At 34.4% G+C, this 25046-nt stretch overlaps 1 protein-coding gene across 1 annotated transcript in view; it reads left to right on the top strand.

Moving 5' to 3' along the window:
• LOC128640739 (vitellogenin-A2) overlaps positions 1–20046 on the top strand; it is a 30172-nt gene extending 10126 nt beyond the window's left edge. The window contains exons 15-35 of the mRNA XM_053693166.1: positions 101–202; positions 1455–1574; positions 2777–2966; positions 3718–3811; positions 4060–4245; positions 5529–5676; positions 6743–6971; positions 7060–7235; positions 7473–8072; positions 8324–8371; positions 8603–8707; positions 9306–9518; positions 10295–10437; positions 11692–11830; positions 11974–12109; positions 12917–13103; positions 14679–14773; positions 17381–17478; positions 17688–17847; positions 18154–18315; positions 19797–20046. Coding sequence (XP_053549141.1) covers positions 101–202; positions 1455–1574; positions 2777–2966; positions 3718–3811; positions 4060–4245; positions 5529–5676; positions 6743–6971; positions 7060–7235; positions 7473–8072; positions 8324–8371; positions 8603–8707; positions 9306–9518; positions 10295–10437; positions 11692–11830; positions 11974–12109; positions 12917–13103; positions 14679–14773; positions 17381–17478; positions 17688–17847; positions 18154–18315; positions 19797–19909 — 3444 coding nt within the window. The 3' untranslated portion in view covers positions 19910–20046. The remainder of the gene's footprint in view (positions 1–100; positions 203–1454; positions 1575–2776; positions 2967–3717; positions 3812–4059; positions 4246–5528; positions 5677–6742; positions 6972–7059; positions 7236–7472; positions 8073–8323; positions 8372–8602; positions 8708–9305; positions 9519–10294; positions 10438–11691; positions 11831–11973; positions 12110–12916; positions 13104–14678; positions 14774–17380; positions 17479–17687; positions 17848–18153; positions 18316–19796) is intronic.
• The last annotated feature ends 5000 nt before the right edge of the window (positions 20047–25046 follow it).

Raw genomic sequence — 25046 nt, 5'->3', positions numbered from 1 at the left:
ACAATATGTATATATTATATGTCTATGTATAACGCATTTATTACCCCTTTGTTAAATATAATCTTATTTTACACTAAATTTCTTGGTAACTTTTTTATAGGTTGCTGTTCGGGCAGAAGGACTCCAGGAAACTTTAAGAAAACAGAATATTCCATTTGCAGATTATCCCATGCGCAAAAAGATCATGCGTGTAGTGAAAACTGTAAGTGCTATAATAAATCTAATTATTATTGTTGCTTTAAAACAATACACACATCTATTATATATAAGAGAACATTATGTATATATATATAGTCTTATCAACAGAGGGGAAAAGTTACATTATGCTTTTGATTGGTTGAGACAACTAGCTTATTCTTGTGGCTTATTAAACATCATATGGAGCCTCAGTTGTAATATTTGGGATATGTTTTAAATGCATTACCTCAAAGTTAAAGGGACATAATCACCATGAGAGACCTTCTTTATTTTACCACCTTTTGCTATAATGACAGTGGCTAACCTTTTCTACACCAGTAACAAGCTCATTTTGGCTTGTTACTGGTATTAGGATGTTATCAGTTAAAGGGACACTGTACCCAAAAATTTTCATTCTTGATTCAGATTGAGCATGAAATTTTAAGCAACTTTCTAATTTACTCCTATTATCAAATTTTCTTCTTTCTCTTGGTATCTTTATTTGAAATGCAAGAATGTAAGTTTAGATGCCGGCCCATTTTTGGTGAACAACCTGGGTTGTCCTTGCTGGTTGGTGGATAAATTCATCCACCAATAAAAAAAGTGCTGTCCAGAGTACTCAAACCAAAAAAAAGCTTAGATGCCTTCTTTTTCAAATAATGATAGCAAGAGAACGAAGAAAAATTGATAATAGGAGTAAATTAGAAAGTTGCTTAAAATTGCATGCTCTTTCTGAATTACAAAATCATTTTTTTTGGGTACAGTGTCCCTTTAAAGGCACTTAGGGTATGTAGCATCGTTAGCCTTGATAAGTCAGCAGTTTCTGAAAATTAGAAAATCCACACATTTCCAAGCTATATTACATGAAAATTAAGCAAAATAAATAATTAAGTATGTTGCAAAGTTGTTTTACTACACATAGCTAAATAGTTTATATTAAAATATCAATGTGTTTACTCTCTCTTTAATTTATTGCAAAGCTACAGAAAAGTCTTGTAACTACAAGGTGTGTTTTTTTATTGTTTTAAAGTCATATTTTTACTTTAATTATTTTATGAAATATAATCATGAGTATAAATTTAAAAGCCTGTCTATATATCACTACACAATTTTCCTAAGGCGAGTGTGTTTCACAACTTTAATATATAAGCCATCATTCTTCTATATTTCAGTATGAATCTTGTTTTAATTGTAACAAAAGAATCTGTTAATATTTTACGATTAAATGCCTTTAAAATATTAATTTTAACCATCTTATTATTTGGTTTATTTCATAGCTTACTGGCTGGAAATCACTGCCTTCTGATGAGCCCCTTATCTCAGCTAACTTCAAGGTGCTTGGTCAAGAGATGCAATTCGCTCAAATCAGCAAGGAAACCATCCAAGAAATAATGCGGGTAACTTTTTTTTATCCAATCCCCAGTTGTGCATAACCAACACAGTTATATTAATATCATTTTCACCTCTGTGATTACCTTGTATCTAAGGGGCATATCTATCAAGCTCCGTATGGAGCTTAAAGCCCCGTGTTTCTGGCGAGCCTTCAGACTCGCCAGAACACCAATTATGAAGCAGCGGTCTAAAGACCCCTGCTCCATAACCTGTCCGCCTGCTCTGAGGAGGACAGAGATTGCCGCAATTCAACCCAATCGAATGCGATCGGATTGATTGACACCCCCCTGCTAGCAGCCGATTGGCCGCGAATCTGCAGGGGGCGGTGTTGCACCAGCAGTTCACAAGAGCTGCTGGTGCAATGCTGAATGCGGAGAGCGTATTGTTCTCTGCATTCAGCGAGATCTGTCGGACATGATCCGCAATGTCGGATCATGTCCGACAGGCCTTTCATAAATAGGGGCCTAAGCCTCTGCAGACTATCACCTTATTTCAATTCTTTTGACAGACCTGCATTTTAGCCAATCAGTGATGACTCCTAGGTAACTCCACGGAAGTGAGCATAATGGTATCTATATGGCACAAATGAACTAGTACAGTCTAGCTGTAAAAAACTGTGAAAATGCCCTGATATAAGAGATGGCCTTCAAGGGATTAGAAATTAGCATACGAGTCTACCTAGGTTTAGCTTTCAACAAAGTATACCAAGAGAACAAATCAAATTTGAAGATAAAAGTAAATTGAAAAGTTGTTTAAAATTGCATTCCCTATATGAATCATGAAAATTTAATTTGACTAAACTGTCCCTTTAAATACAAACTTTTTAAAGGACGGCTTTTACAATCATCTAAAAAAACAAAGCATATAAGGAAAGACCCCATATGAACAGAAAAAAATAATAATGGATAGATCCAAATATATCAGGGGATTTGACAAATATAAGATCAAAAATCTTAAAGGGTTTCATTAAACCCTTTTTTTCATAAAGATGGAAAACTAATAATGGGTCATGATCTGAAATCAGAATATAGAAAGCTCAGGGTTATTTTACAGGAGTGGTGGGGTCACAACCAGTAAGCGATTTTAAGAATAACTGGTATGTGCATAAGGCTATAGGGAAGATGAACTAAGCCTAAAATTTAAATAGAAATATGGACAATCTAAAAGGGCCTTTTTGTTCTTATGTCTGTTTTCTGTATTTCTCTAGTCTCTTTATGAACCAGCAGACAGGCATTCCGCGATTAGAAATGTGTTGAATAAACTCCTTAATGGTGTCGCTGGCCAATGGGCTCATCCACTTTTGGCTGCAGAAGTTCGACACATTATTCCCACTTGTGTTGGTCTCCCAATGGAATTCAGTGTACACACAGCTGCAGTGATTAATGCTGCTGCTAATGGTAAGATGCGTAATAATGTCCCTTATTATATGAGAATCCGTTGTAAAGTTACATGCAAGAAATATTCAGATATAAAATACAAATTATGACTGCATGTATATACAAAATACTGGATATGATTAGAATAGAGATGTTTATGTTAGTTTTGTATGTTTGAGGTCTAATTTATCATGCAAATTACTTTCTAAGTTACTATATACAATATATTATATATATACATACACTTTGCTTTCAGATATACAAAGTAAGAATATTATTATTATTATTATTATGATACCTGAAAGAGCTTGGAAAGCAGACTACTTAATAGCTAGATCATGGATCATGGAAAGTATAATTAAAGTAACATTCGTTTGCAAAAGTGTCTGCCATTTAATGGGTTCCCAATGATCAATGTATCTACTAGAGTTTATTAAAGAGTTCAGTTATTTTGGATTTGAAAAAAATGCTGCTTTTGTAAGATGAAACTACCATCTATAATGAAAATCTCAGCATTACAGGCCATAGAAAAGCTATGTATAAAAGAGGCAGAGACAGTTATCAACCTCCCAGCAGGCGGGTGGAATTCAGAAAGAGAGCTCAGCCCATTTGAAAGGATGTTTCTAAAGCAAATTTAAATACAAATAATGCTTATCAGCTCTTTACTGGATATATTGTACTTTTAAGCAACTATATTTAAATATATATTTTCTTAAATAACTCTGCCTTGTTTCTCTAGAATGTTACTAAATACACTATTTGTATTTTATAGTTAATATGAAAGTTTCGCCATCACCAACTAAAGACTTAAGTGTAGCTCAGCTGCTGGAATCTAACATACAACTTCAAGCTGACATAGCTCCAAGGTGAGAAAATATATCTGATACTGGTACTAAGCAAAATACAATATTTGGTGTAAGAATCTGCACATAATTAGTAGATTTTTTTTCTACCTATTAATAAAATCAATTTATAATATGCGCATTAAGAATTTTATATGATTTTTTGTCATTTAGTAAGTAACATGAAAAAAAGATATTCTAACAATTAATAACACTCATTAATGAACGTTCTAATAATGGTGTGAACACTCCTAATTTCATTTTAATTGTAGTGTGTCAGTTCATGCTGTGGCGACGATGGGAGTGAACACTCACCTTATACAGAGCGGTATTGAATTTCACGGTAAAGTACGAACATTTACCCCAGCTAAATTTACAGCAAAGATAGACACAAAGGACAGAAATTTCAAGATTGAGTCTGCTCCATGCCAACAAGAAGAGGAACTACTGCTGACAAGGTAGGTTTTTTTCTACAGCTGATTAAATACAGTAATAGACCCAAGACAGTGGTGCACACAGAAACTAGATCTACATTTGTTTAATGACAGTGATTCTTCCCAGAGCAACCTGGTACAACAATTACATATAACTAACTATAGCATAAAAAGGAGCAATTTTCATTATTTTTACAGATGTAAATTATTGTTTTCCCTAAAAGATTGAATTAATAACAAATTGCAAATATCCATGTGGTTTCAACACAAAGACAAAAGCTTTAATAAGGTTTTCATATACATAGTGTTGAGTTTTCTAGTGCTGTATAAAGACGCCCATTACAGGTTGTGTTGATTGACTGCATTTATTTCAAATGAGCATTGTAATATGTGTATGTCTTGAACGGTGAGCACTCGCAGCAGATCTTTTGAATTTGTTGAAGTATTACTAAAGTAAAAATTAAACTTACTTGATTCTTACAGAGCATGACATTTTAAACAACTTTTCAATTTAGTTCCATTATTAAAATGTGCTCAGTCTTTTTATATTCACACTTTCTGAGGCACCAGCTGCTACTGAGCATGTACAAGAATTCACAGTCTATATGTGTATGAATTTTGTCATTGGGTGATGACTGTCACATGGCTAGGAAGTTTTAAAATATTGATTGCTCATTTGATATTCACAGTAAGTGCTTTTGCATTCTTTTTTATTGAACATGTAATGGCCCTTTAATCTATTGATCATTGTTTTATTGTGAGAGAAGATCTGATCTACTGATCTACTTTCATCATGATGAGATAGCACTGACCAAGTGTATATTTTATTAACAAATAAGATCACAGTTTGACACTAAGGGGCCGATTTATCATAGTCCGAATGCGGCCAAATACAGCTGTTTCCGAGCGAACATTCAGGCTCGCCGGAAACAAGAGTTAAGAAGCAGCAGTCTTAAGACCGCGGCTCCATAATCGTACGCCTCCTCTGAGGCGTCGTACAGCAATCCGCCCGATCGCAGACGATCGGGTTGATTGACAACCCTGCGAATCTGCAGGGGTGGCATTGCACAAGCAGTTCACCAGAACTGCTTGTGCAATGATAAATGCTGACAGCATATGCTGTTGGCATTTATCGATGTCTGGCAGACATGATCGCTACAGCGGATCATGTCCGCCAGACAAATGATAAATCAATCCCTTAGTATGCATCATAGAGACATTATTGTTTTCCAACATTAGGAAAGTTAGTAAAAAATGAAAATATCGTCTTTAACAATGTCTGATTAATAATTATTTTTTCTTGGTAGATCTCAAGTGTTTGTTGTGTCAAGAAATGTGGAAGAGCTGGAAGCAACAAAGAAAACCCCAATCTTACCCAGAGGAGCCGTACAACACATTCTTAAGAAACACTTTGAGACTACCGGAAGGAATTCTGAAGAAGCGGCCAGCATGATGGTAATTAGGATTCTGTATGATGATGTCTTTATATATATGGTGCATCTGATATTGTATACTTCACAATAGACTTGTGCAACTTAATACACACTGAGAGGTCAGTAGTTAATATCGTCTTCAATAAACTGGGCACTCCAATTTAGAAAGTTGACAGTATTTATTAGGTTAAATGAAAATTAGACTCCAAAAATATTCTTATCATGCATATGAAAGAGCTGAAAAACATTTTTTGTATGAAAAAGGTAAAGTTGAAGCTAATTATTTTAATTCTGGACCTTGCATGTTTGATAACAACTAATGTATAATCTCCAGCTGCTTTTTGGCTGATAAAAAAAGTACCACACTCTAATGGTAAAATGAGAAAAGTCTGCTTCAGCAAATAAAAAAAAACATTGGAACAAATTTATTTACAACAACAACAAAAAAGTAATTAAACCTGCAACAAATTTAAGAAAAGTGATTTTATACTTAAGGTAGGAAGAAGAGTAAGGTTATAGGTGTTTAGTCATTTTAAGGCAACCTTATTAAACTGATGGTTGGGCATGTAGGTGCCTTAAGGCAGTCTATGGGGCATATTTATCAAAGTGCGAGCGGACATGATACAATGTAGCGTATAATCTCCACTGCACATCGATAAATGCCGACAGCATACGCTGTCTGCATTTATCATTGCACAAGCATTTTACAATTGGATTGATTTCTGTCCACGGCCACAGAGCAGGCGGACAAATTATGGAGCAGGATTATGGATCCTTCAGGCTCGCCGGAAACAAGGGGCATCAAGCTTCATTCGGAGCTTGATAATTCGTCCGCCTAGACTTGAAGGAAATGAAAATTGATGCACCTGTATATGCTTTGTTTTTCAAATCAGAAGTGTTTGTGGTGTTTAGCTGCTGAAAAGAAACTATAGTTCTAGCCCTCAAAACAAATGGTAATGGATGAGAGAGATAAACCATAACTTGTCAGCCAATGCTGAGTTTGAGAGATAAGGGATATTGATCTAAAGATAAAGCTCACTAAACCTCTGCATGAAATAAAAAATAATTGCTAAATTCTTTTGTTGTAGGATGTGTCTTCAGAAATGGTGAGCAAGAAATGGGCCTACTCCGCAGAAGTAACAGAACACCAATACTCATCATCTAGGAACACTGATGACTATCGCTACTGTGCTAAAGCCCCTAAATTTGGCTTCCAAGTCTGTCTTGAAACCAAATATCAAAATGCCGGATTCCTCAGACAGACCCCACTATATCGAGCAGTTGGAGAACAGGAAATCAGAGTCACAATAAAACCAGGTATAGGTCTATTTTTAAATGTCTTTGCTTAATATGTAAATATGATTGATACACAGTGTAACCCTTTTTTTACATTTATATTACACAGCTCAAAGTGATGCACCAATTGAAAAACTTCAGCTGGAAATCACAGCTGGAACTAAAGCAGCTTCCAAGATCATTGCCATGGTAACTGATGAGGATAAACAAGGTGAACAGCTTGAAGAGTCTGAGGTTCATCTGAGACTCAAAAAGATTCTTGGAATAGAAGATATTGAATATAGAGTAAGTTGGAATGATATATAAATTTTTTTTTTTTAAATAAAAGTTTATTGCTTTGTCATTAAGTTAGAATATTTAGTAATCTTAGCTTTCCTGTTCTTGGAATTTTTATAATTTATGTTTATACAACATTTATATCATATATGTGTTTTTTTGTAAAATACTATTTTTATTACGTATAAATAATATGTCTTTCATTTTAATATATTTAGAGTTTTCTTTTTTCATGACACATTGTAGGCTAGAAATGAAAGTTTACGTCAAAATAAAAAAGGCAACAAAAAGAGCAAAAACGCTAAAACCCCAGAGACAGACGTTGTTGAAGCCAGAAACAAAAAGCCACAATCCTCATCCTCTTCCAGTTCTTCCAGTTCATCTAAATCATCTAGTTCTTCAAGTTCATCTAATTCACCTAGTTCTTCTAGTTCATCTAGTTCTTCATCAAACTCTTCTCCTTCATCTTCATCAAGTTCATCTCAGCAATCTAGGCGCCAAAGGCAACATCAAGGACAAAAGAATGAAAAAGATATTGTACCTTCAGACAATTATCGCCAGCAGTCACAGAGAGACAGACAAACAGCTAAAGGGCGTCATCAGCAGAGTAGTAGCAGCAGCAGCAGAAGCAGCAGTTCCGGCAGCAGCAGCAGCAAAAGAAGCAGCAGTTCCAGCAGCAGCAGCAGCAGCAATAAAAAGAGTAGCAGCAGTAGCAGCAGCAGTTCCAGCGGTCAAAATAGCAGAGCCCAAAATAAGCATCATCAAAACCATGGACAGCACACTCAGCGCAGTCATGAACAGCAGAACCGTCATAACAAACATCTGAGCGATTCTCACCTCCCTCAGGTATTGTAATAGAAAGCTGGGCTAGAATATGACGCACTGTGTTACTGGGATCTGGGAATCTTAATTGTAAATGTTAGTACAGTTTTAATTCATTAACTAGATTGATTTAACTTAGCAACATAAATGAAGCAGGAAAACTTATAAAGATGCATTTTTTATGTAAAAAGTTTACTCTTGAACGTATACTATTTTTTTTTCTACAAGAAAACGAATATTTGCTAATAACTATATACATTTCCTTATTCATCTAGGTTCAGCGTGAACTCTATAAATTACGATTTAACCCAGTACGCAGACAAGTAAGTGTATATATAATTATTCTTAAAGATATTTAATATTATTATTTATTATATTCTCTATATATTAAATATCTTTCACACACTGTAAAATTCTCACTTCTGTAGAAGTAAGGCTCTCAGATAATACAACAACTAATCCCAGAGGATATAATTATGTGTTATTAATAGTTAAGCATAAGTATGTGATAACAGTAATCTCAGGATTTAATGTTTCCTATATTTATTTCCCAGAGGACATCAGGGCAGGCACAGTCCTCACAATCCAGCTCATCAAGCAGTAGCTCATCAAGTAGTAGCTCATCAAGCAGACAAAGTGGCGGAAGACAATCACATCGCGTAAGTCACAAAGTATTCTGCATTTTCTATTCTACATAGGACAATTTTCTTTTAACTTCTGCTTAAGTAGTTAAGAAAAGACTTAAAGGCACATTGTGCTATAAAATCGGTAGCTGCAGAGGATTACAATGTAGGGGAGAATTGCTCCTTTAAGTTTGCGTTTGTGTATGAAATAACTGTTTTTGCTCAATGAAGCCTCAATTCATTGTTCACAAGAACATGCCCATGAAAATGGGATGTCTGAATAAATAGCAGACCACCTAATTTTATCTATTTCTCTATACTCAAAGGCCTCCTTGGCTTACACAATGGCCAATACTTAGAGAGGAAGCAATTAAAAATGATCATTAAAATAAATATCTGTTCCACTCTACACTCGGAACTTGATCGATGCTTGCTTTATCTTGTTTACATAACTTTTCTAAACAGAAAACTGCAGAATTCATATTTTTAGTATAGGTGATGGCTTCAGCTGGCAAAACCACCTATTTTAAATGACAAAATAAAGATAAAAACAAAAAAATGGCTTTTCTAATAAGATTAGATGCTTTTGTGTTGTTATCATTAAACAATTATTAACACTTGGCTGTATTTTTAGGGAAGATACCTGGGAGACAAAGCACCCCCTCAGGTTGTTATCACTGCTCAGGCCCTAAGAAATGACAACAAAAAACAAGGATACCAAGTCATTGTGTTTGCAGAGGAACACTCCTCTAAACCCAGGTTACAAGCCTATGTGGTGGACATCAGTAGAGAAAGCAGGTGGAAAATCTGTGCTGATGCATACATTAAAAGTCCTCATGAAGCCCAGGTATGTATGTGCATATGTCAAATTTCATCAGCAAAGTAGCTGAATACAAGATACATACAAAAACCTTAACCCTAAGTTAGAACACTAGATTGTTTTTTTATAACAGGATACTTCCTCCGAAATATTGTAGTGCCATTAGCTTTGCTTCATTTTATGTATGTGTGTATATATATATATATATATTTATATATATATTAACATGAACATTACAGCTTTAAGATCTATGATTATCACCCAGTATAGCATAAATAGGTTTGAGGATATAGCAGAAGATTCTCTTTTGATGTGCCTCCAAGCACAGTAATGCAGTCAGAATTTACTGCCCTGCTCTGAATTCCTGATACACCCTCTGATAAATATATCTGGAAAAATGTAACTTGTGTTGTTAGATAATGAATACTGATGCAGATGTAGAATACAGGGCATCCTGTAGGTGTACCTGTCTGGATCTGTAACTACATCACTGTCTAGAATGGCAGGTCGGTTTTGTTACATATACAAACCATCTATAAATGATAATCTGAAATGTGTTTTTATATAAACACATCACTATAAATTATTTATTTTTTATTTTTACATTAAGTTTACCCAGGAACTACACAGCTTTGTGGTTGCCAATTCACTTTAACAATATCTGTCCATATTTTATGCACAAATCCATTGTGCTGGTAAAATTTATGGTATAAAAATGTAAATATTGTCAAAAAGGTGCCAAGAAAAACTGATTTGAGCTGTGTTAATTAATGCAAAAAAACAACATGTGAATTATATTTTAGGCTGAATTTAGATGGGGCCAGCGGTGCCAGCAATACAAGGTAGCCATACAGGCACAGACCGGACGTTTAGGCAATCAGCCAGCATTCAGATTGAAAGTGGATTTACCTCGTGTTCCATCTAAAGTGAAGAAAGTAGCAGAATTGTAAGTAATATATAATCATATAGATCTAGCACTGTACTATTCTAACAATATACTCACTTATACAGAGAGCTTTACTTTATTCAGTGTAGTAAAAAGAGAGATAAGCTATAAGAATTGATAACACAAATAGTTTTTACTAGCAAGAAATTTGAGGTTATTTATACAAATATATTAATATATATTTGTATCTAATTACTATTTTTTCAGTGAAAACTCATCCTTAAAAGGACATGAAACACACATTTTTTTTTCATGATGCAGATATGTGATTTTAAACAGCTTTTCAATTTTCTTTCTGTTATCTAATTTGTTCTGTTGACTTGGTAACCATTGTTGAAAAGAATACCTAGGTATCCTCGGGAGCTGCTGATTGGTGGCTGCACATATATGCCTCATGTTATTGGTTCACCTAGTGCTTAGCTCCCAGTAGTGATTTTTCAAGAATACCAAAAGAATGAGACAAATTAGGTAATAGAAGTAAACTTAAAAGTTGTTTAAAATGTTATCCTCATCAAAATCAAGAATTAAACATTCTGAGTTTCATGTTTCTTTAATGATTTCAAAGGGCATTTAGCTTCCTCTAGATAGTGAAAATGTAAGTTAAATAATTAAATCTGCATTATCCGATAAATAAAGGTTTATTTAATTTATATTTTACAGTGATTTTAAAGGTCATTTTTTTATAGTTTAACGAATAAATTAAAAATATATATTTATAAGGTCAGTATCAGGTAGATTAGAAAACAAATAATATCTCAAACTCATTTATTAAATAATATTTAAAAAAGATGAAGAAAATTTACTTAATTGATTTTGGGGGGGAAATTAATTTAGAATGGTCACATTTTGATTAAAAATATTTATTCTTACCAGACACTTGTGCTTTTTATCCCAGGGCCAAATCCCCAGTGTAAAATATTTGTTTACTAAAAATAAACTGAGAGCTGGTTTCCATTACTGTTGTAAAATGTATAAACTGTTGGTAACAACAGGAATTATCTCTGTCTATGGAGAAGGTTTATGTTACTAGTAGTTTATGACAGTAATGGGAACTACGGCCTAGTGAAATATTTGTTATCAAAATTTTGTGACCGGTTGAACATTTTTAGTTTGTCCAAGATCTAATTTCATTTGAAAAATATAATTATAAAAAATTCCAAATTTTAAATTTCTCATTTAAAGATTCAGTAATTATCCTTTTTTTTATGTAACTGACTACTTAACTTTATTGTTATTTTCATGATTGTATTTCAGTATGGCTGAGTACGTTCCAGGAGCAGCAATGATGTTAGGATTTTCTGAAAAATTCCAGAGAAATCCCTCAAAACAGATGAAATTAGTCCTTGCTCTTAGCTCCCCAAGAGCTATGAATGTTGTCCTTCAAGTACCAAAGGTAAATGTAAATATTTTAATCATTTTTCTTCACAAAAAATTACACACATATTTATAGACCGGAAGCTCTTCTGAGCTGGTTTGTGTTTTGGTGGTGAAATAACATTTTATTAATGTTCCTAACATATCATCCTTGTGTTCCAGATGACCCTGGTTTATCAAGCATTACAACTTCCACTGGCTGTAACTGCAGGTTGGCACGTACAGCCTGCTGATATTCAGGTGCCTACATGGAATATATTTGCTGATGCTCCACAGATGCTGATGAATAGACTTCAAGGTCAGCACATCATATTACATATCAAACACATAGGGGCCGATTTCTCGTGCCTCGTATGCACCTGTTTCCGCACGAGCCTTCAGGACCACTGCTCCTTAACTCGTCTTACACCTCTGAGGCGACTGACAGCAATCCGCCCGATTGGATATGATCGGGTTGATTGACACCCCCTGAATGTGCAGGGGCCGGCATTGCACAAGCATTTCACTAGAAATGCTTGTGTAACAATAAATGCCAACAGCGTATGCTGTCGGCATTTATCGATGCGCGGCGGACATGATCTGCTACAGCGGATCATGTCTGCTCGCACTATGGTAAATCGGCCTCATACTCTTAGGTTTTTGAAAACTCATTCACTATATCAATATTAAAAAAAAATATTTCTTAAAATAATATAAAACCCAAACTTTTTATTTTGGGATTCAGACAGAGCATACAATTAAAAAATATCTATTTAACTTCTGCTATCAAATTTGCTTTGGTATCATGGTATTTTTTGTTGAAGAGATACCTAGGTTGGTTTCTGGAGCTCTACATGGCAATAAATAGTGCTCCCATCTAGTGCTCTTGCGAATGGATAACTTTCTTGCAAATCTGCTGCCATATAGTGCTCTAGACATGCACATCTCTACTTTTCAACAAACATAGCAAGAGAAAAAAGATAATTTGATAATATAAGTAAATTAGAAAAGTATTTAAAATCGCATGCTCTAGTCTATGTGAATCATGAAATATTTTGTGTGTGTTGTATGTCCCTTTAATAATTTCATTATCTAAAATGTAATCTGTACCCATTTTATTTTATAGGACAATGTGTAATTACCAGTAACAGTATAACAACCTTCAATGAAGTTAACTTTAACTACTCAATGCCTGGAAACTGCTTCCATATATTGGTTCAGGACGCCAGTTCTGATATGAAATTTTTGGTGATGATTAGGAATTCTCCACAATCTACAGAGTATAAAGATATCAATGTCAAACTTGGCAGCTTGTAAGTAACACAGTATAGTTTTGTATTGAACTTAAGAGAGTTCTCTTAAAAGCTGATATACGAAGTTAAAGGGACACTGAACCCAATTTTTTTCTTTCATGCTTCAGATAGAGCATAACATTTTAATAAACTTTCAGATTTACTCCTATTATCAATTTTTCTTTGTTCTCTTGCTATCTCTATTTTAAAAGCAGGAACATAAATCTTAGCAGCCAGCCCATTTAAGGTTCAGCACCATGGATAGCGCTTGCTTATTGGAGGCTTACATTTACCCACCAATAAGCAAGCATAACCCAGGTTCTCAACCAAAAATGGGCCAGCTCCTATGCATCACATTCCTGCTTTTTAAATAAAGATAGCAAGAGAACAAAGAAAAATTGATAATAGGAGTAAATTAGAAAGTTGCTTAAAATTGCATGCTATTATACCTAAATCATGAAAGAGAACATTTGGGTTTAGTGTCCCTTTAAAGGAATGTGAAACCCATTTTTTTTCTTTCCTGATTCAGACAGAGAATACCATTTAAAAAAAGTTTTCAATTCACTTCTATTTATAATTTTTTTTCCCACATATTATTTTGTTGGAGAGATATCTAGATAGGTAGCGTGCACATGTCTGGGGCACTACATGACAGGAAATAGTGCTGCCATCTACTGCTCTTGCTAATGTATAACATTGTTACAAAACTGCTGCCATCTAGTTCTGCAAACACGTGCACGCTCCTGAACTTACCTTCCTGCTTTTTATCAAAGGATAACAAGAAAACTAAGAAAATATGATAATAGAAGTTCATTAGAAAGTTGTTTCAATTTGTTTGTTCAATCTGAATCACCATTTTGTTTTTGATGTCCCTTTAAGCAAACACTGGGAACATTATTTGGGTCAGGGTTCTCGATCATGTAGTACGTACATTAGTCTTCCTAGGGACTGTGAGAAGAACCCAACAACACAATCTTACAAAATAAATAATGAAACACCAATAAAAAAGTTATTTAGTTACTGCACATGAGTAAATATTTTTATGGTGAGTTACGTTTCTGTCCCTTGAGTATGGTTATCTTATCTCCTTTACTGTGGTTAATAAGAGACAGATGCAAATGAGCTCCTGAACCAGTATAGAATCCATTTAAAGAGATAAGAAACCACATTTTTTTTCTTTCGTTATTCAGATGGAGCATGTGACTTTAAACAACTTTCCAATTTACTTCTATTATTTCATTTATTTATTTTCTCTTGATTTACTTTGGTGAAAAGGATACCTAGGTAGGCTCAGGAACTGCTGATTGGTGGCTGCACATATGTGCCTCATGTGATTGGCTCAGCCAATGCTCTCAACTAGCTCCCAGTAGTGCATTGTTGCTTCTTCAACAAAGGATACCAAGAGAATTAAGGAAATTATATAATAAAAATAAATGGAAGAATTTAAAATGGTATTCGCTATCTGAATCATGAAAGAAAAAGTTTGGAATGTATGTCCCTTTAAGTGTTCAGTACATGACTATTTACAGTAAAAAAACAACAACATATTTTTGGAAATACACAATGTAACTTGTATGTACTGTTTTCTTGTTCTAGTGATGTGGATATGTATTCCTTGTCTGGAGAACAGAAGCTTAAGGTTAATGGAATTGTGGTGCCAAAGCAGAGTTTGCCATACCAGCCTTCCTCTTGTAAGTGAAAACTAATGTTTATTTTACAGTATTGCAAAATCAAGCTGTATAGTTTACTTTTTATCCCATTAGGTACAAATACATTGATTGACTTTCATTTACTCTTAAAGCAGTCTGGTAACTTTCCCAAAATTGCTTGACTGCTAGTGCTGGAAATCTGTTCCCTTAAAGGGACATTAAACACTAAATACATGCTAGATAGAATGATGCATTCAAAGAAAAGATTTAGTCCATAACATGTAGATGTATTTTTTAAAGTTTCATTAGTTGTTTAAAAAGTGACAAAATAAGTGTAAAGTTTTAGTGTCTATAAAACACTGGGAGCTGCCATGTTGTAACTTGTGTTACCTTCTCTGCTGTGGCCAATTAGGGTCACTAGAGTGTGCAGCCAATGGTTGTGCTGGATTTAACAGTGTTCTGCACTTCCATTTCTAACAGGAACTGAAAAGCTCACAATTTCAGAATGGAATTACAGGCAAAGAGGACAAAATAAATAATGAAAGTATATTGCAGAGTTGTTTTATTATATACAATTTATCATTTTATATTACCATCTCAAAGTGTTTAATGTCCCTTTAATCCACCTGCTGTCGGCATTTATCATTGCACCAGCAGTTCTTGTCAACTGTTGGTGCAATACCACTCTCTGCAGATTCGCGGCCAATCGGGTGTCAATCAACCCGATCGTATCTGATCGGGTTGATTTCTGTCAGCCGCCTCAGAGCAGGAGGACAGGTTATGGAGCAGTGTTTCTGGTGAGTCTGAAGGCTCGCCAGAAACACAGGGCATCAAGCTCCGTTCTGAGCTTGATAAATAGACCCCTAAGGGCCAGATTACAAGTGGAACGCTAAATATCGATTTGAAGAATGCAATATTTGCCCTCCACTGTGTAATACCAGCGCAGGCTAATGAGCTCACGTTCGCATTGTTGGGAAGCATTGCACTCACAAGAGCGCGCTTCTAAAGGCTCTAAAGAGAGCCTCGTTCTTATGCTATCAGAGGCAGCATCAGAACCTAAGCGCAGCGAAGGGGGTAAGAAGTGCAGCGATTGCAGCATTTGCAAAAATATATGTAAATGCTGATATACATATGTACACATATTAACACATAAATATATATGTAAATGCTGATATACATATGTACACATATTAACACATAAATATATATGTAAATGCTGATATATATATGTACACATATTAACACATAAATACATATGTAAATGCTGATATACATATGTACACATATTAACACATAAATATATATGTAAATGCTGATATACATATGTACACATATTAACACATAAATATATATGTAAATGCTGATATACATATGTACACATATTAACACATAAATATATATGTAAATGCTGATATACATATGTACACATATTAACACATAAATATATATGTAAATGCTGATATACATATGTACACAATATTAATACATAAATATATATGTAAATGCTGATATACATATGTACACATATTAACACATAAATATATATGTAAATGCTGATATACATATGTACACAATATTAATATATAAATATATATGTAAATGCTGATATACATATGTACACATATTAACACATAAATATATATATATAAATGCTGATATACATATGTACACATATTAACACATAAATATATATGTAAATGCTGATATACATATGTACACATATTAACACATAAATATATATGTAAATGCTGCTATACATATGTACACATATTAAGACATAAATATATATGTAAATGCTGATATACATATGTACACATATTAACACATAAATATAAATGTAAATGCTGATATACATATGTACCCATATTAACACATAAATATATATGTAAATGCTGATATACAGATGTACACATATTAACACATAAATATATATGTAAATGCTGATATACATATGTACACATATTAACACATAAATATAAATGTAAATGCTGATATACATATATATTTACAGGGAACACACAGTTCACATAGACCCCTTTTCAGTGCTGTTTATTTTCACACCCTACTCCCACCAATTTTAGACCCCAAAGGGTAACTGTATATATCTACTTCTAGCAATGGAAATATCCACTTGTTAAAATAGCAGTATTAAAGGAAAATTATAAATCTTATATATCTATTAAAAAAACTCTGCAGTATACTTTCATTATTTATTTTGTCCTCTTTTCCTGAGCTTTTCATTTTCTGCTAGAAATATAAGTGCAGAACACTGTTATATTCCACACAGCCATCAACACTGTTATATTCCACAAAGTTATAGGCTGCAAACTCTAGGGAGCTATATATAACTGTCTCTAATTGGCCACAGCTGAAAAGGTAACCTAAGTTACAACATGGCAGCTCTCATTGTTTTATAGACACTAAAACTTTACACTTATTTGGTCAATATTTAAACAGCTAATGACCCTTTAAAAATACATCTACCTGTTATTCTCAGGCTACTCTTTCCTTTGAATTGATCATTCTGTCTAGCATTTATTTAGTGTTTAATCTCCCTTTAAGCATTTTCTTTTTATTTCTCAGTTTAATGTTGTAAAAAAAAAGTCATAAAAACAAAAAATTATAACTCTGTGTTTAATTTCATTTCAGCTCCATTAATAACCATACAGAATGAAGGTGAAGGCTTTTCACTTTCAGCTCCAGATTTCGGAATTGATAAACTTTATTACGATGGAAAATTAAGCAAGGTACAAGCTGATCACGCATTCAAAAAATGACCATTATTCTTAACGGATATTGTAGTTTTAAGAATTTTTTAAAAAAATCTAATGTTATGTAATGCAAAAATGTAATATGCAGATATGAAGATAAGTCCAAAATGATGACTCCTGTGTACTTTGATACATATTAGTGTTGTCAGCATAGAAAATTGCACTAATTCCTCATATGTCTACAGGTTAGAACCACCTTATGGATGAAGGGAAGAACCTGTGGAATATGTGGTCATTCTGATAGTGAGAACTTACAGGAGTTCCAGATGCCAGATGGTAATGTTGCCAGAGATGAAGCAAGCTTTCTGCATTCTTGGATTCCAGCCGAAGAAGCTTGTTCTGGAGGTAATGGCAGAGAAGTCACCTACCTGAAAGCAACACTGGGGCCCATGGGCTGGTATTTCTGTACAGGGGCATGGTTGGGAGGTTGTGTGTAGGCATGGGTAGGTAGTTTATGGGAGGAGTCAGGAGGTTTCTGGGAGGGATCTAGATATCCCTAAAAAACGGGACATTGACAAAGGGGGCATTAAAAAAGAGCTCCCAAATGTAACCATCCTAAAAAAATGCTGGATGCTTGGGAGCTATGTATATGCTGGACTATAAAGTAAATAACTAACAATGTTATTGATGTGTTTGTTTGTTTTTTTGCAGCCTGTAAACTGCAGCGCACAATGGTGAAACTTGAGAAATCAGTTGATATTGATGAATATGAATCTAAATGTTATTCAGTCCAACCAGTTCTGCGATGTATAAAAGGATGTTCACCAGTTAGTACGACTCCGGTATCAGTTGGCTTCCACTGTCTGCCTGCAGGTAAAGATCTAGTACAGAGAATAGTGAAAAATTAGTAAAGTGAACTCATTGGGAAGCATTGACTGATGGGCTAAATTAAATGGTGTGATAGACACAGTAAAATGATGATTGGTTAGGAAGAAAAGCAAATATATAAAGGGACATTGTAGTAACATTTTTCCAGGGATCCATTTTACCCATGAATGCACCACTTATAATGGAACTTAGAATATTGGCTATATAAAATCTATTTAAACATAAGGTAGAACAGAAAACAACCTCCCAGTGGGATTGGGAGAGACAAAACAGCTCATTTGAAAAGTTGTTCTTGTAACAACTTTGAATACAATTAATCCTTCCAAGATGCATACTGAAGCATATTTTGGCTGTTGCCAATGAGGCCTGTTCTAGGGAATCAGGATGGGTGAAGCCTGCACATTTGAGGGGTAGTTTGATCACATAATGTTTCCTACTTGTATGGTCTTCAAAAATTATATCTATTTATTAATGTATTTATCAATCAATTAAACCTAGTTCTTTAAAGGGGGTGCTCTTGCGTTCAGTGAGGAGAAATATGTGAGACACAAAAAAGAGCAACATAATTGGGGTGGGGGTTCATGGGCAGAATATTTCCTGGGGCCTAGGACAGGAAAAAAGCTAAATACACCACTGCTGAGTACACCGTCCCTTTAAGCTTAATATAGTACATTTGTACTTATGACTTATTCAGATTGGGATAATTACTTGTAACATTATCATCAGATTAAAACAGTCTAGTTCTGATTATACAAATGACAAGATTGTAAAGAGGCTCGTGCAATTTTGCTCTCAAAAATATAATTTGAGACTTTGCAGAAGTTTATATTTATTACAAATTGTCCATTTCTTGATCATTTGACAACAAACGTTGAAAACATCATAACAATTACCTACAGAAAATCTCATAAACAGAAAAAGAAAACTAATACCATTTTCCATAGATTATATTATTTAGTCTATTAATGTCTATCTAAAATGAAGGTTCACTTGCCCTATTCAGTACACTGAGGTTGTCCTCCTATACATTGCAATGTGTTATGAGAACTAATACATTCATCTGTATTCCTGCAGGAACCTTGAGTATACCCAATCCAAGACAACATTACAGTTTGTCTTGTCCTCTCCAAATCATAGCTACATCAGATTGTGGTTGTTCAAAGGACATTAAAAAATGAATCAAGGGGAATTAATGTAAAATAAGAAGAATAGTCAGTAAATTAGAATGCGCTTAGAGAAACAGCCTATAGATAACAGGCAATATACCTCCTGCTGTGTAATGAATATAATTTTCTTCTATGTGTTATCATATTAAAGAGATATTAAACTACTTTTGATATGTGTATATTAGTATGTTTCAGCAATTATGCACTGAAATGAAAAAGGGCTGAATGTAAAATAATAAATTGTTTGACACAAGTGAAACCCAGTTCCACCCATCGTAAACTCTTTTATTTTATTTACAGATGCTTCCACAGACTTTCTTGAAGGCCAAACAAAGATAGACAAGCCTGAAGATCTATTTGAGACAGTAGATGCTCATACAGAATGCTCCTGTGAATCTCTTAAGTGTAACTAATAATCTGCCCCATGAATAAGAGCACACAATGTTCATATAAATTAACAATGTCACCTAACTAATGAATGAGACTCACACCAGAAATTGTATAATACAATGTTGTAGATATGTTAATTTCCAATAAATATTTGCATCCATATTGTTTCTTTTGTTATTTATGTGCATTTTATTAATGTATGGTAATTTAAGCATGGGCTTTTTATTTATTTTTTTCTTTATTATTTCTTTATTGAATTTTCCATACAGTACAAATTATAATACAATACAAAAACCAAGTGCTTACATAATGTCTGGAAAGTTAAAGCTAAATCCACATAATATGCCAAACTCAATGTCGACATCATGACTATTTCATATAACTTCATTCTGGAGTCCTGGATTTTGTTATTTGTTAAAGTTTCTGATTTTTCCAGACAAAACAATCCAGCTAATACTTCAATGTACACAAATGGTTTAAGCTTGCTACCCAACAGAAATAATCAGAAAATCTATAACAAATTAACTTTATTAAAACAACTACAACTTACTACTTACTGCGGAGTATAGTTACTAATGTCCATTCTCAATGTAATAATTAGTTAAAGGAGTGGTTCATTTGCGTATAACATCTTGGTTAGTGTGATGCTTGTGTTTCACATTATTAAATCAATATTTACCTGTACCATTGTAAGATTCCCAGTAAAACAGCATATCATTATACATTGTCATCTTATTAGTTTTGAAATAATAATACCTCTCCATTATCAGAGCTCTATTCACCTTCTCTTTCCATTCAACTATTGTGGGGACCCTATCAGATCTCCAGGCTGATGCTATAAGTTGTTTCGCGGAATTAAGCATAATATGCCCAATATTCCGTCTTATAATGCATTTAATTTCATTTAGCATGTAGCATGGGCTTTTTATATGACTAGGCAAACCAAATTAGTTACAAAGTTTAGACTAGGTAGGCATGTAATGCAGGACAAATAGGGAAAACAAGAAGAGATAGATTTAACAACAGTCAAGCGGACATGATTCGCTGTAGCTAAATGTTCAACCTCGCTAAATGCTGACATCATACACTGTCGGCATTTAACATTGCACAAGCATTTCACCAGACTGTTGTTAAATCCCCTGCTTACTGGCAGCCAATCGTCCGCTAGCAGGGGCTGCTTCTTAACTTCCGTTTCAGGCAGACCTGAAATGATGGGACTCCGAAGCTGCATGCGCTGCTTCATAAATGGAGCCCAAAATATGTATGATGGAGAGGATTAGTGTCCAACTGATTTAAATGAAAGACCATGATTGATCATATTTCAGAACCAGTATGAGTGAAGAAACAAACTAAAAATTGGACGAGCTGAAACAAAAATATGCTTCAGTATAAACACATTTCAGGGAGAGTGAGAGGGGAAGTGAGAGAAAGTTAGATGTTAAATTGTGGGAAAGACAAACAAACTGGGGGTGAGCAGAGCTATGCCAGATAAAGGCTGCATAATAGAATAAATGTTATGATGAGAAGAATGGAGGCAAGATAGGATAGTTGTAGCAGGTAAAGAGAATAAATAGAGTTAAGGAATGCAGACATACCCCGTCTAGTATTCGAAATATGCTCAACCAATCAAGCACACAGCTGAGAGAGGGCAAATTCAAGCATGGATTTGCAGAGTATACATAAATGAAAGGGGTCTATGTAATAGGTAGATCTGACCTAAACCCTGTTTAAAATGAAAACATTATTAAACAATGCTTCAACATCACCTCAAAGTTGTTGTTTTAACATATCAAAAGCTTATTTTAAAGGAGTCATGAATGGGAACCAGACTGACAATTTCCTCGCCTACCTTCACACCTCTTCACCATCAAATTAATTCACCTAAAAGAAAGAGTGGATGTGTCATTCTGATTGGCTACCTTTAGGGCCCAGAATAGATTTAGGCAGCTCTTCTAATGTAAACACAATACAAATTACTGATTAATAACAAAAGAAGGTGAAATAAAATAGGTTTTTATTATCTATTATCTTAAAACAGAGACCTACATGGTGGGGGAGGGGGGGCAACCAAAAATTACAAATTTATACATTCTAGATAGGTTAAAAAAAAAACATGAAATAAAAAATATTGCTAGACTTTTACAGACCATGAGCTGCCTTGTAAAGAACTTAATAGGGGAATAAAACACATTGACAATCCCCACCTCCGCACCTCTCAACCACCAAAACAATTCTCCTCCGTAGTCATGTCGCTCTGCTAGGCTAATGCCATCTACTAATTTGGCTTTTTTTATACACATGCTTATAATTAAACTTATTGTTTGATAAAAAAAAATGTGGTTGACTAAAGGAAGATGAATACAATAGCTTATAATCCTAAATGATTTATTAACCCTTTGAGTGCTAATGACGGCTCTGAGCTGTCACAGAGTTTCTCACTCTGGTGCTAATGACGGCTCAGAGCTGTCATGAGCACTCTCCCACCTTGAGGGAGATCTGGGGGCTCCTAATGGCTCCTATCCTGGCGATCGTGCCTGTAGAGTTCTTTAAAGCAAATACAGAAGACAGCACCAAAGTGTATGTGGCTTGTGGGGCACGGAACCCAGGATCTGCCTTGTCCTGCAGACACTCCAAGCAAACAAAGAAATGTTCCAGCCACCAGTAGTTTAAAAGACCTTTATTCTCTCATAAGCTAGGGTCTTAAGCAAAAAATACAACGTTTCAGGCCTGCTATAGGCCCTTAGTCATGTATATGGCTATACATGACTAAGGGCCTATAGCAGGCCTGAAACATTGTATTTTTTGCTTAAGACCCTAGCTTATGAGAGAATAAAGGGCTTTTAAACTACTGGTGGCTGGAACATTTCTTTGTTTGCTTGGCGTGCCTGTAGAGTGACAGGCATTGCCGGGTCTTCACATGATGCGCGGTGATGTCACAGGCATCTAAGCAGCTACAGATGCCCAAGACCCACTGTTGGAGAGGTAATCACCTAACCTTTCCAACAGTGTAAGTCTTGGGGGTCTGTAAAAAACATTAAGTTAAAAAAAAAAATTCAAAAAATAAAAACCCATATACCAAAGATCCGTACCAAGGAAAAGCAAATGTGTAACTCTGCTTTGTTGCCATTAAGGCCTGTAAATCTTCAGGAAGTTCTCTTTATAAAACAAATTACCGAAACATACTAGGGGATAAGAAAAAAACTTAAAAAAACAGGTAAATAAAACAGCTACTTGTCTCGTCCAGTTTGAGGACAGGAGGAACAATTCTATTTAAACTTTTTTTTATTGACTTTAAGAAAAAGGCAGTGTATCTAACCACAACATTTTAATGGAAAACGTCAAATAAACAAATCTAAGAAGATCTAACAAAACTAAACAGAGAGCTAACATGAAATAGAAAAATCTAAATAAAATAACACATATTAAGCTACCTCCATTTTAAATATCTGATTAGAATAAAAGGGTTAATTCAACTATGCTTTTATATTACCTATGAGACACAGTTTTGAAGAAACAGTCTACGCTAGAATTTTTATTGCTTTAAAGATAGATAATCCCTTTATTACCCATTCCCTAGTTTTGCATAACCAACACAGTTACAGTAGTACACTTTTTACCTCTGTGATTATCTTTCATCTAAGCGTCTGCAAACTGTCCCCTTATTTCAGTTCCTTTGACACTTGCATTTTAGCCAATCAGTGCTGACTCCTAGGTAACTACACTTGCGTGAGCACAGTGTTATCTATATGACACACGTGAACTAACATCCTCTAGTGGTGAAAAACTGTCAAAATGCATTAAAAAAAGAGGAGACCTTCAATGTCTAAGAAATTAGCATATTACCTCCTAGCTTTAGCTTTCAACTAAGAATACCAAGCGAACTAAGCACAATTGGTGATAAAAGAGAATTGGAAAGCTGTTTAAAATGACATGCCCTATCTGAATAATGAAAGTTTATTTTGGACTAGACTGTCCCTTTAACATAAGCTGCCTTCTAATAAAACTTCAAAAGGGAAAAAAAATAAGAGTGACAATCCCCTTCTCTTCATCTACCTCCTTATCTATACACCACCAACTGAGTTTCCCTCACAGGAGGAGACGATGTGTAGCTCTGCTTGATTACAATTAAGACCTTTAGATATCTAAGAAGTTCTCATAATATAGGCGCTTACAATTAAATATAAAAAATGATAAAAATGATTAGACAAAAAATAGGTAAATAAAACAGCTACTTGTCTCGTCCAGTTTGAGGACAGGAGGAACAATTCTATTTAAACTTTTTTTTATTGACTTTAAGAAAAAGGCAGTGTATCTAACCACAACATTTTAATGGAAAACGTCAAATAAACAAATCTAAGAAGATCTAACAAAACTAAACAGAGAGCTAACATGAAATAGAAAAATCTAAATAAAATAACACATATTAAGCTACCTCCATTTTAAATATCTGATTAGAATAAAAGGGTTAATTCAACTATGCTTTTATATTACCTATGAGACACAGTTTTGAAGAAACAGTCTACGCTAGAATTTTTATTGCTTTAAAGATAGATAATCCCTTTATTACCCATTCCCTAGTTTTGCATAACCAACACAGTTACAGTAGTACACTTTTTACCTCTGTGATTATCTTTCATCTAAGCGTCTGCAAACTGTCCCCTTATTTCAGTTCCTTTGACACTTGCATTTTAGCCAATCAGTGCTGACTCCTAGGTAACTACACTTGCGTGAGCACAGTGTTATCTATATGACACACGTGAACTAACATCCTCTAGTGGTGAAAAACTGTCAAAATGCATTAAAAAAAGAGGAGACCTTCAATGTCTAAGAAATTAGCATATTACCTCCTAGCTTTAGCTTTCAACTAAGAATACCAAGCGAACTAAGCACAATTGGTGATAAAAGAGAATTGGAAAGCTGTTTAAAATGACATGCCCTATCTGAATAATGAAAGTTTATTTTGGACTAGACTGTCCCTTTAACATAAGCTGCCTTCTAATAAAACTTCAAAAGGGAAAAAAAATAAGAGTGACAATCCCCTTCTCTTCATCTACCTCCTTATCTATACACCACCAACTGAGTTTCCCTCACAGGAGGAGACGATGTGTAGCTCTGCTTGATTACAATTAAGACCTTTAGATATCTAAGAAGTTCTCATAA

Source organism: Bombina bombina, chromosome 10 (genome assembly GCF_027579735.1).
Source record: "Bombina bombina isolate aBomBom1 chromosome 10, aBomBom1.pri, whole genome shotgun sequence".
NCBI classification, from domain to species: domain Eukaryota; kingdom Metazoa; phylum Chordata; class Amphibia; order Anura; family Bombinatoridae; genus Bombina; species Bombina bombina.
Note: the sequence above shows the minus strand (reverse complement) of the source record. Positions and strands in the feature narration are given on the sequence as shown.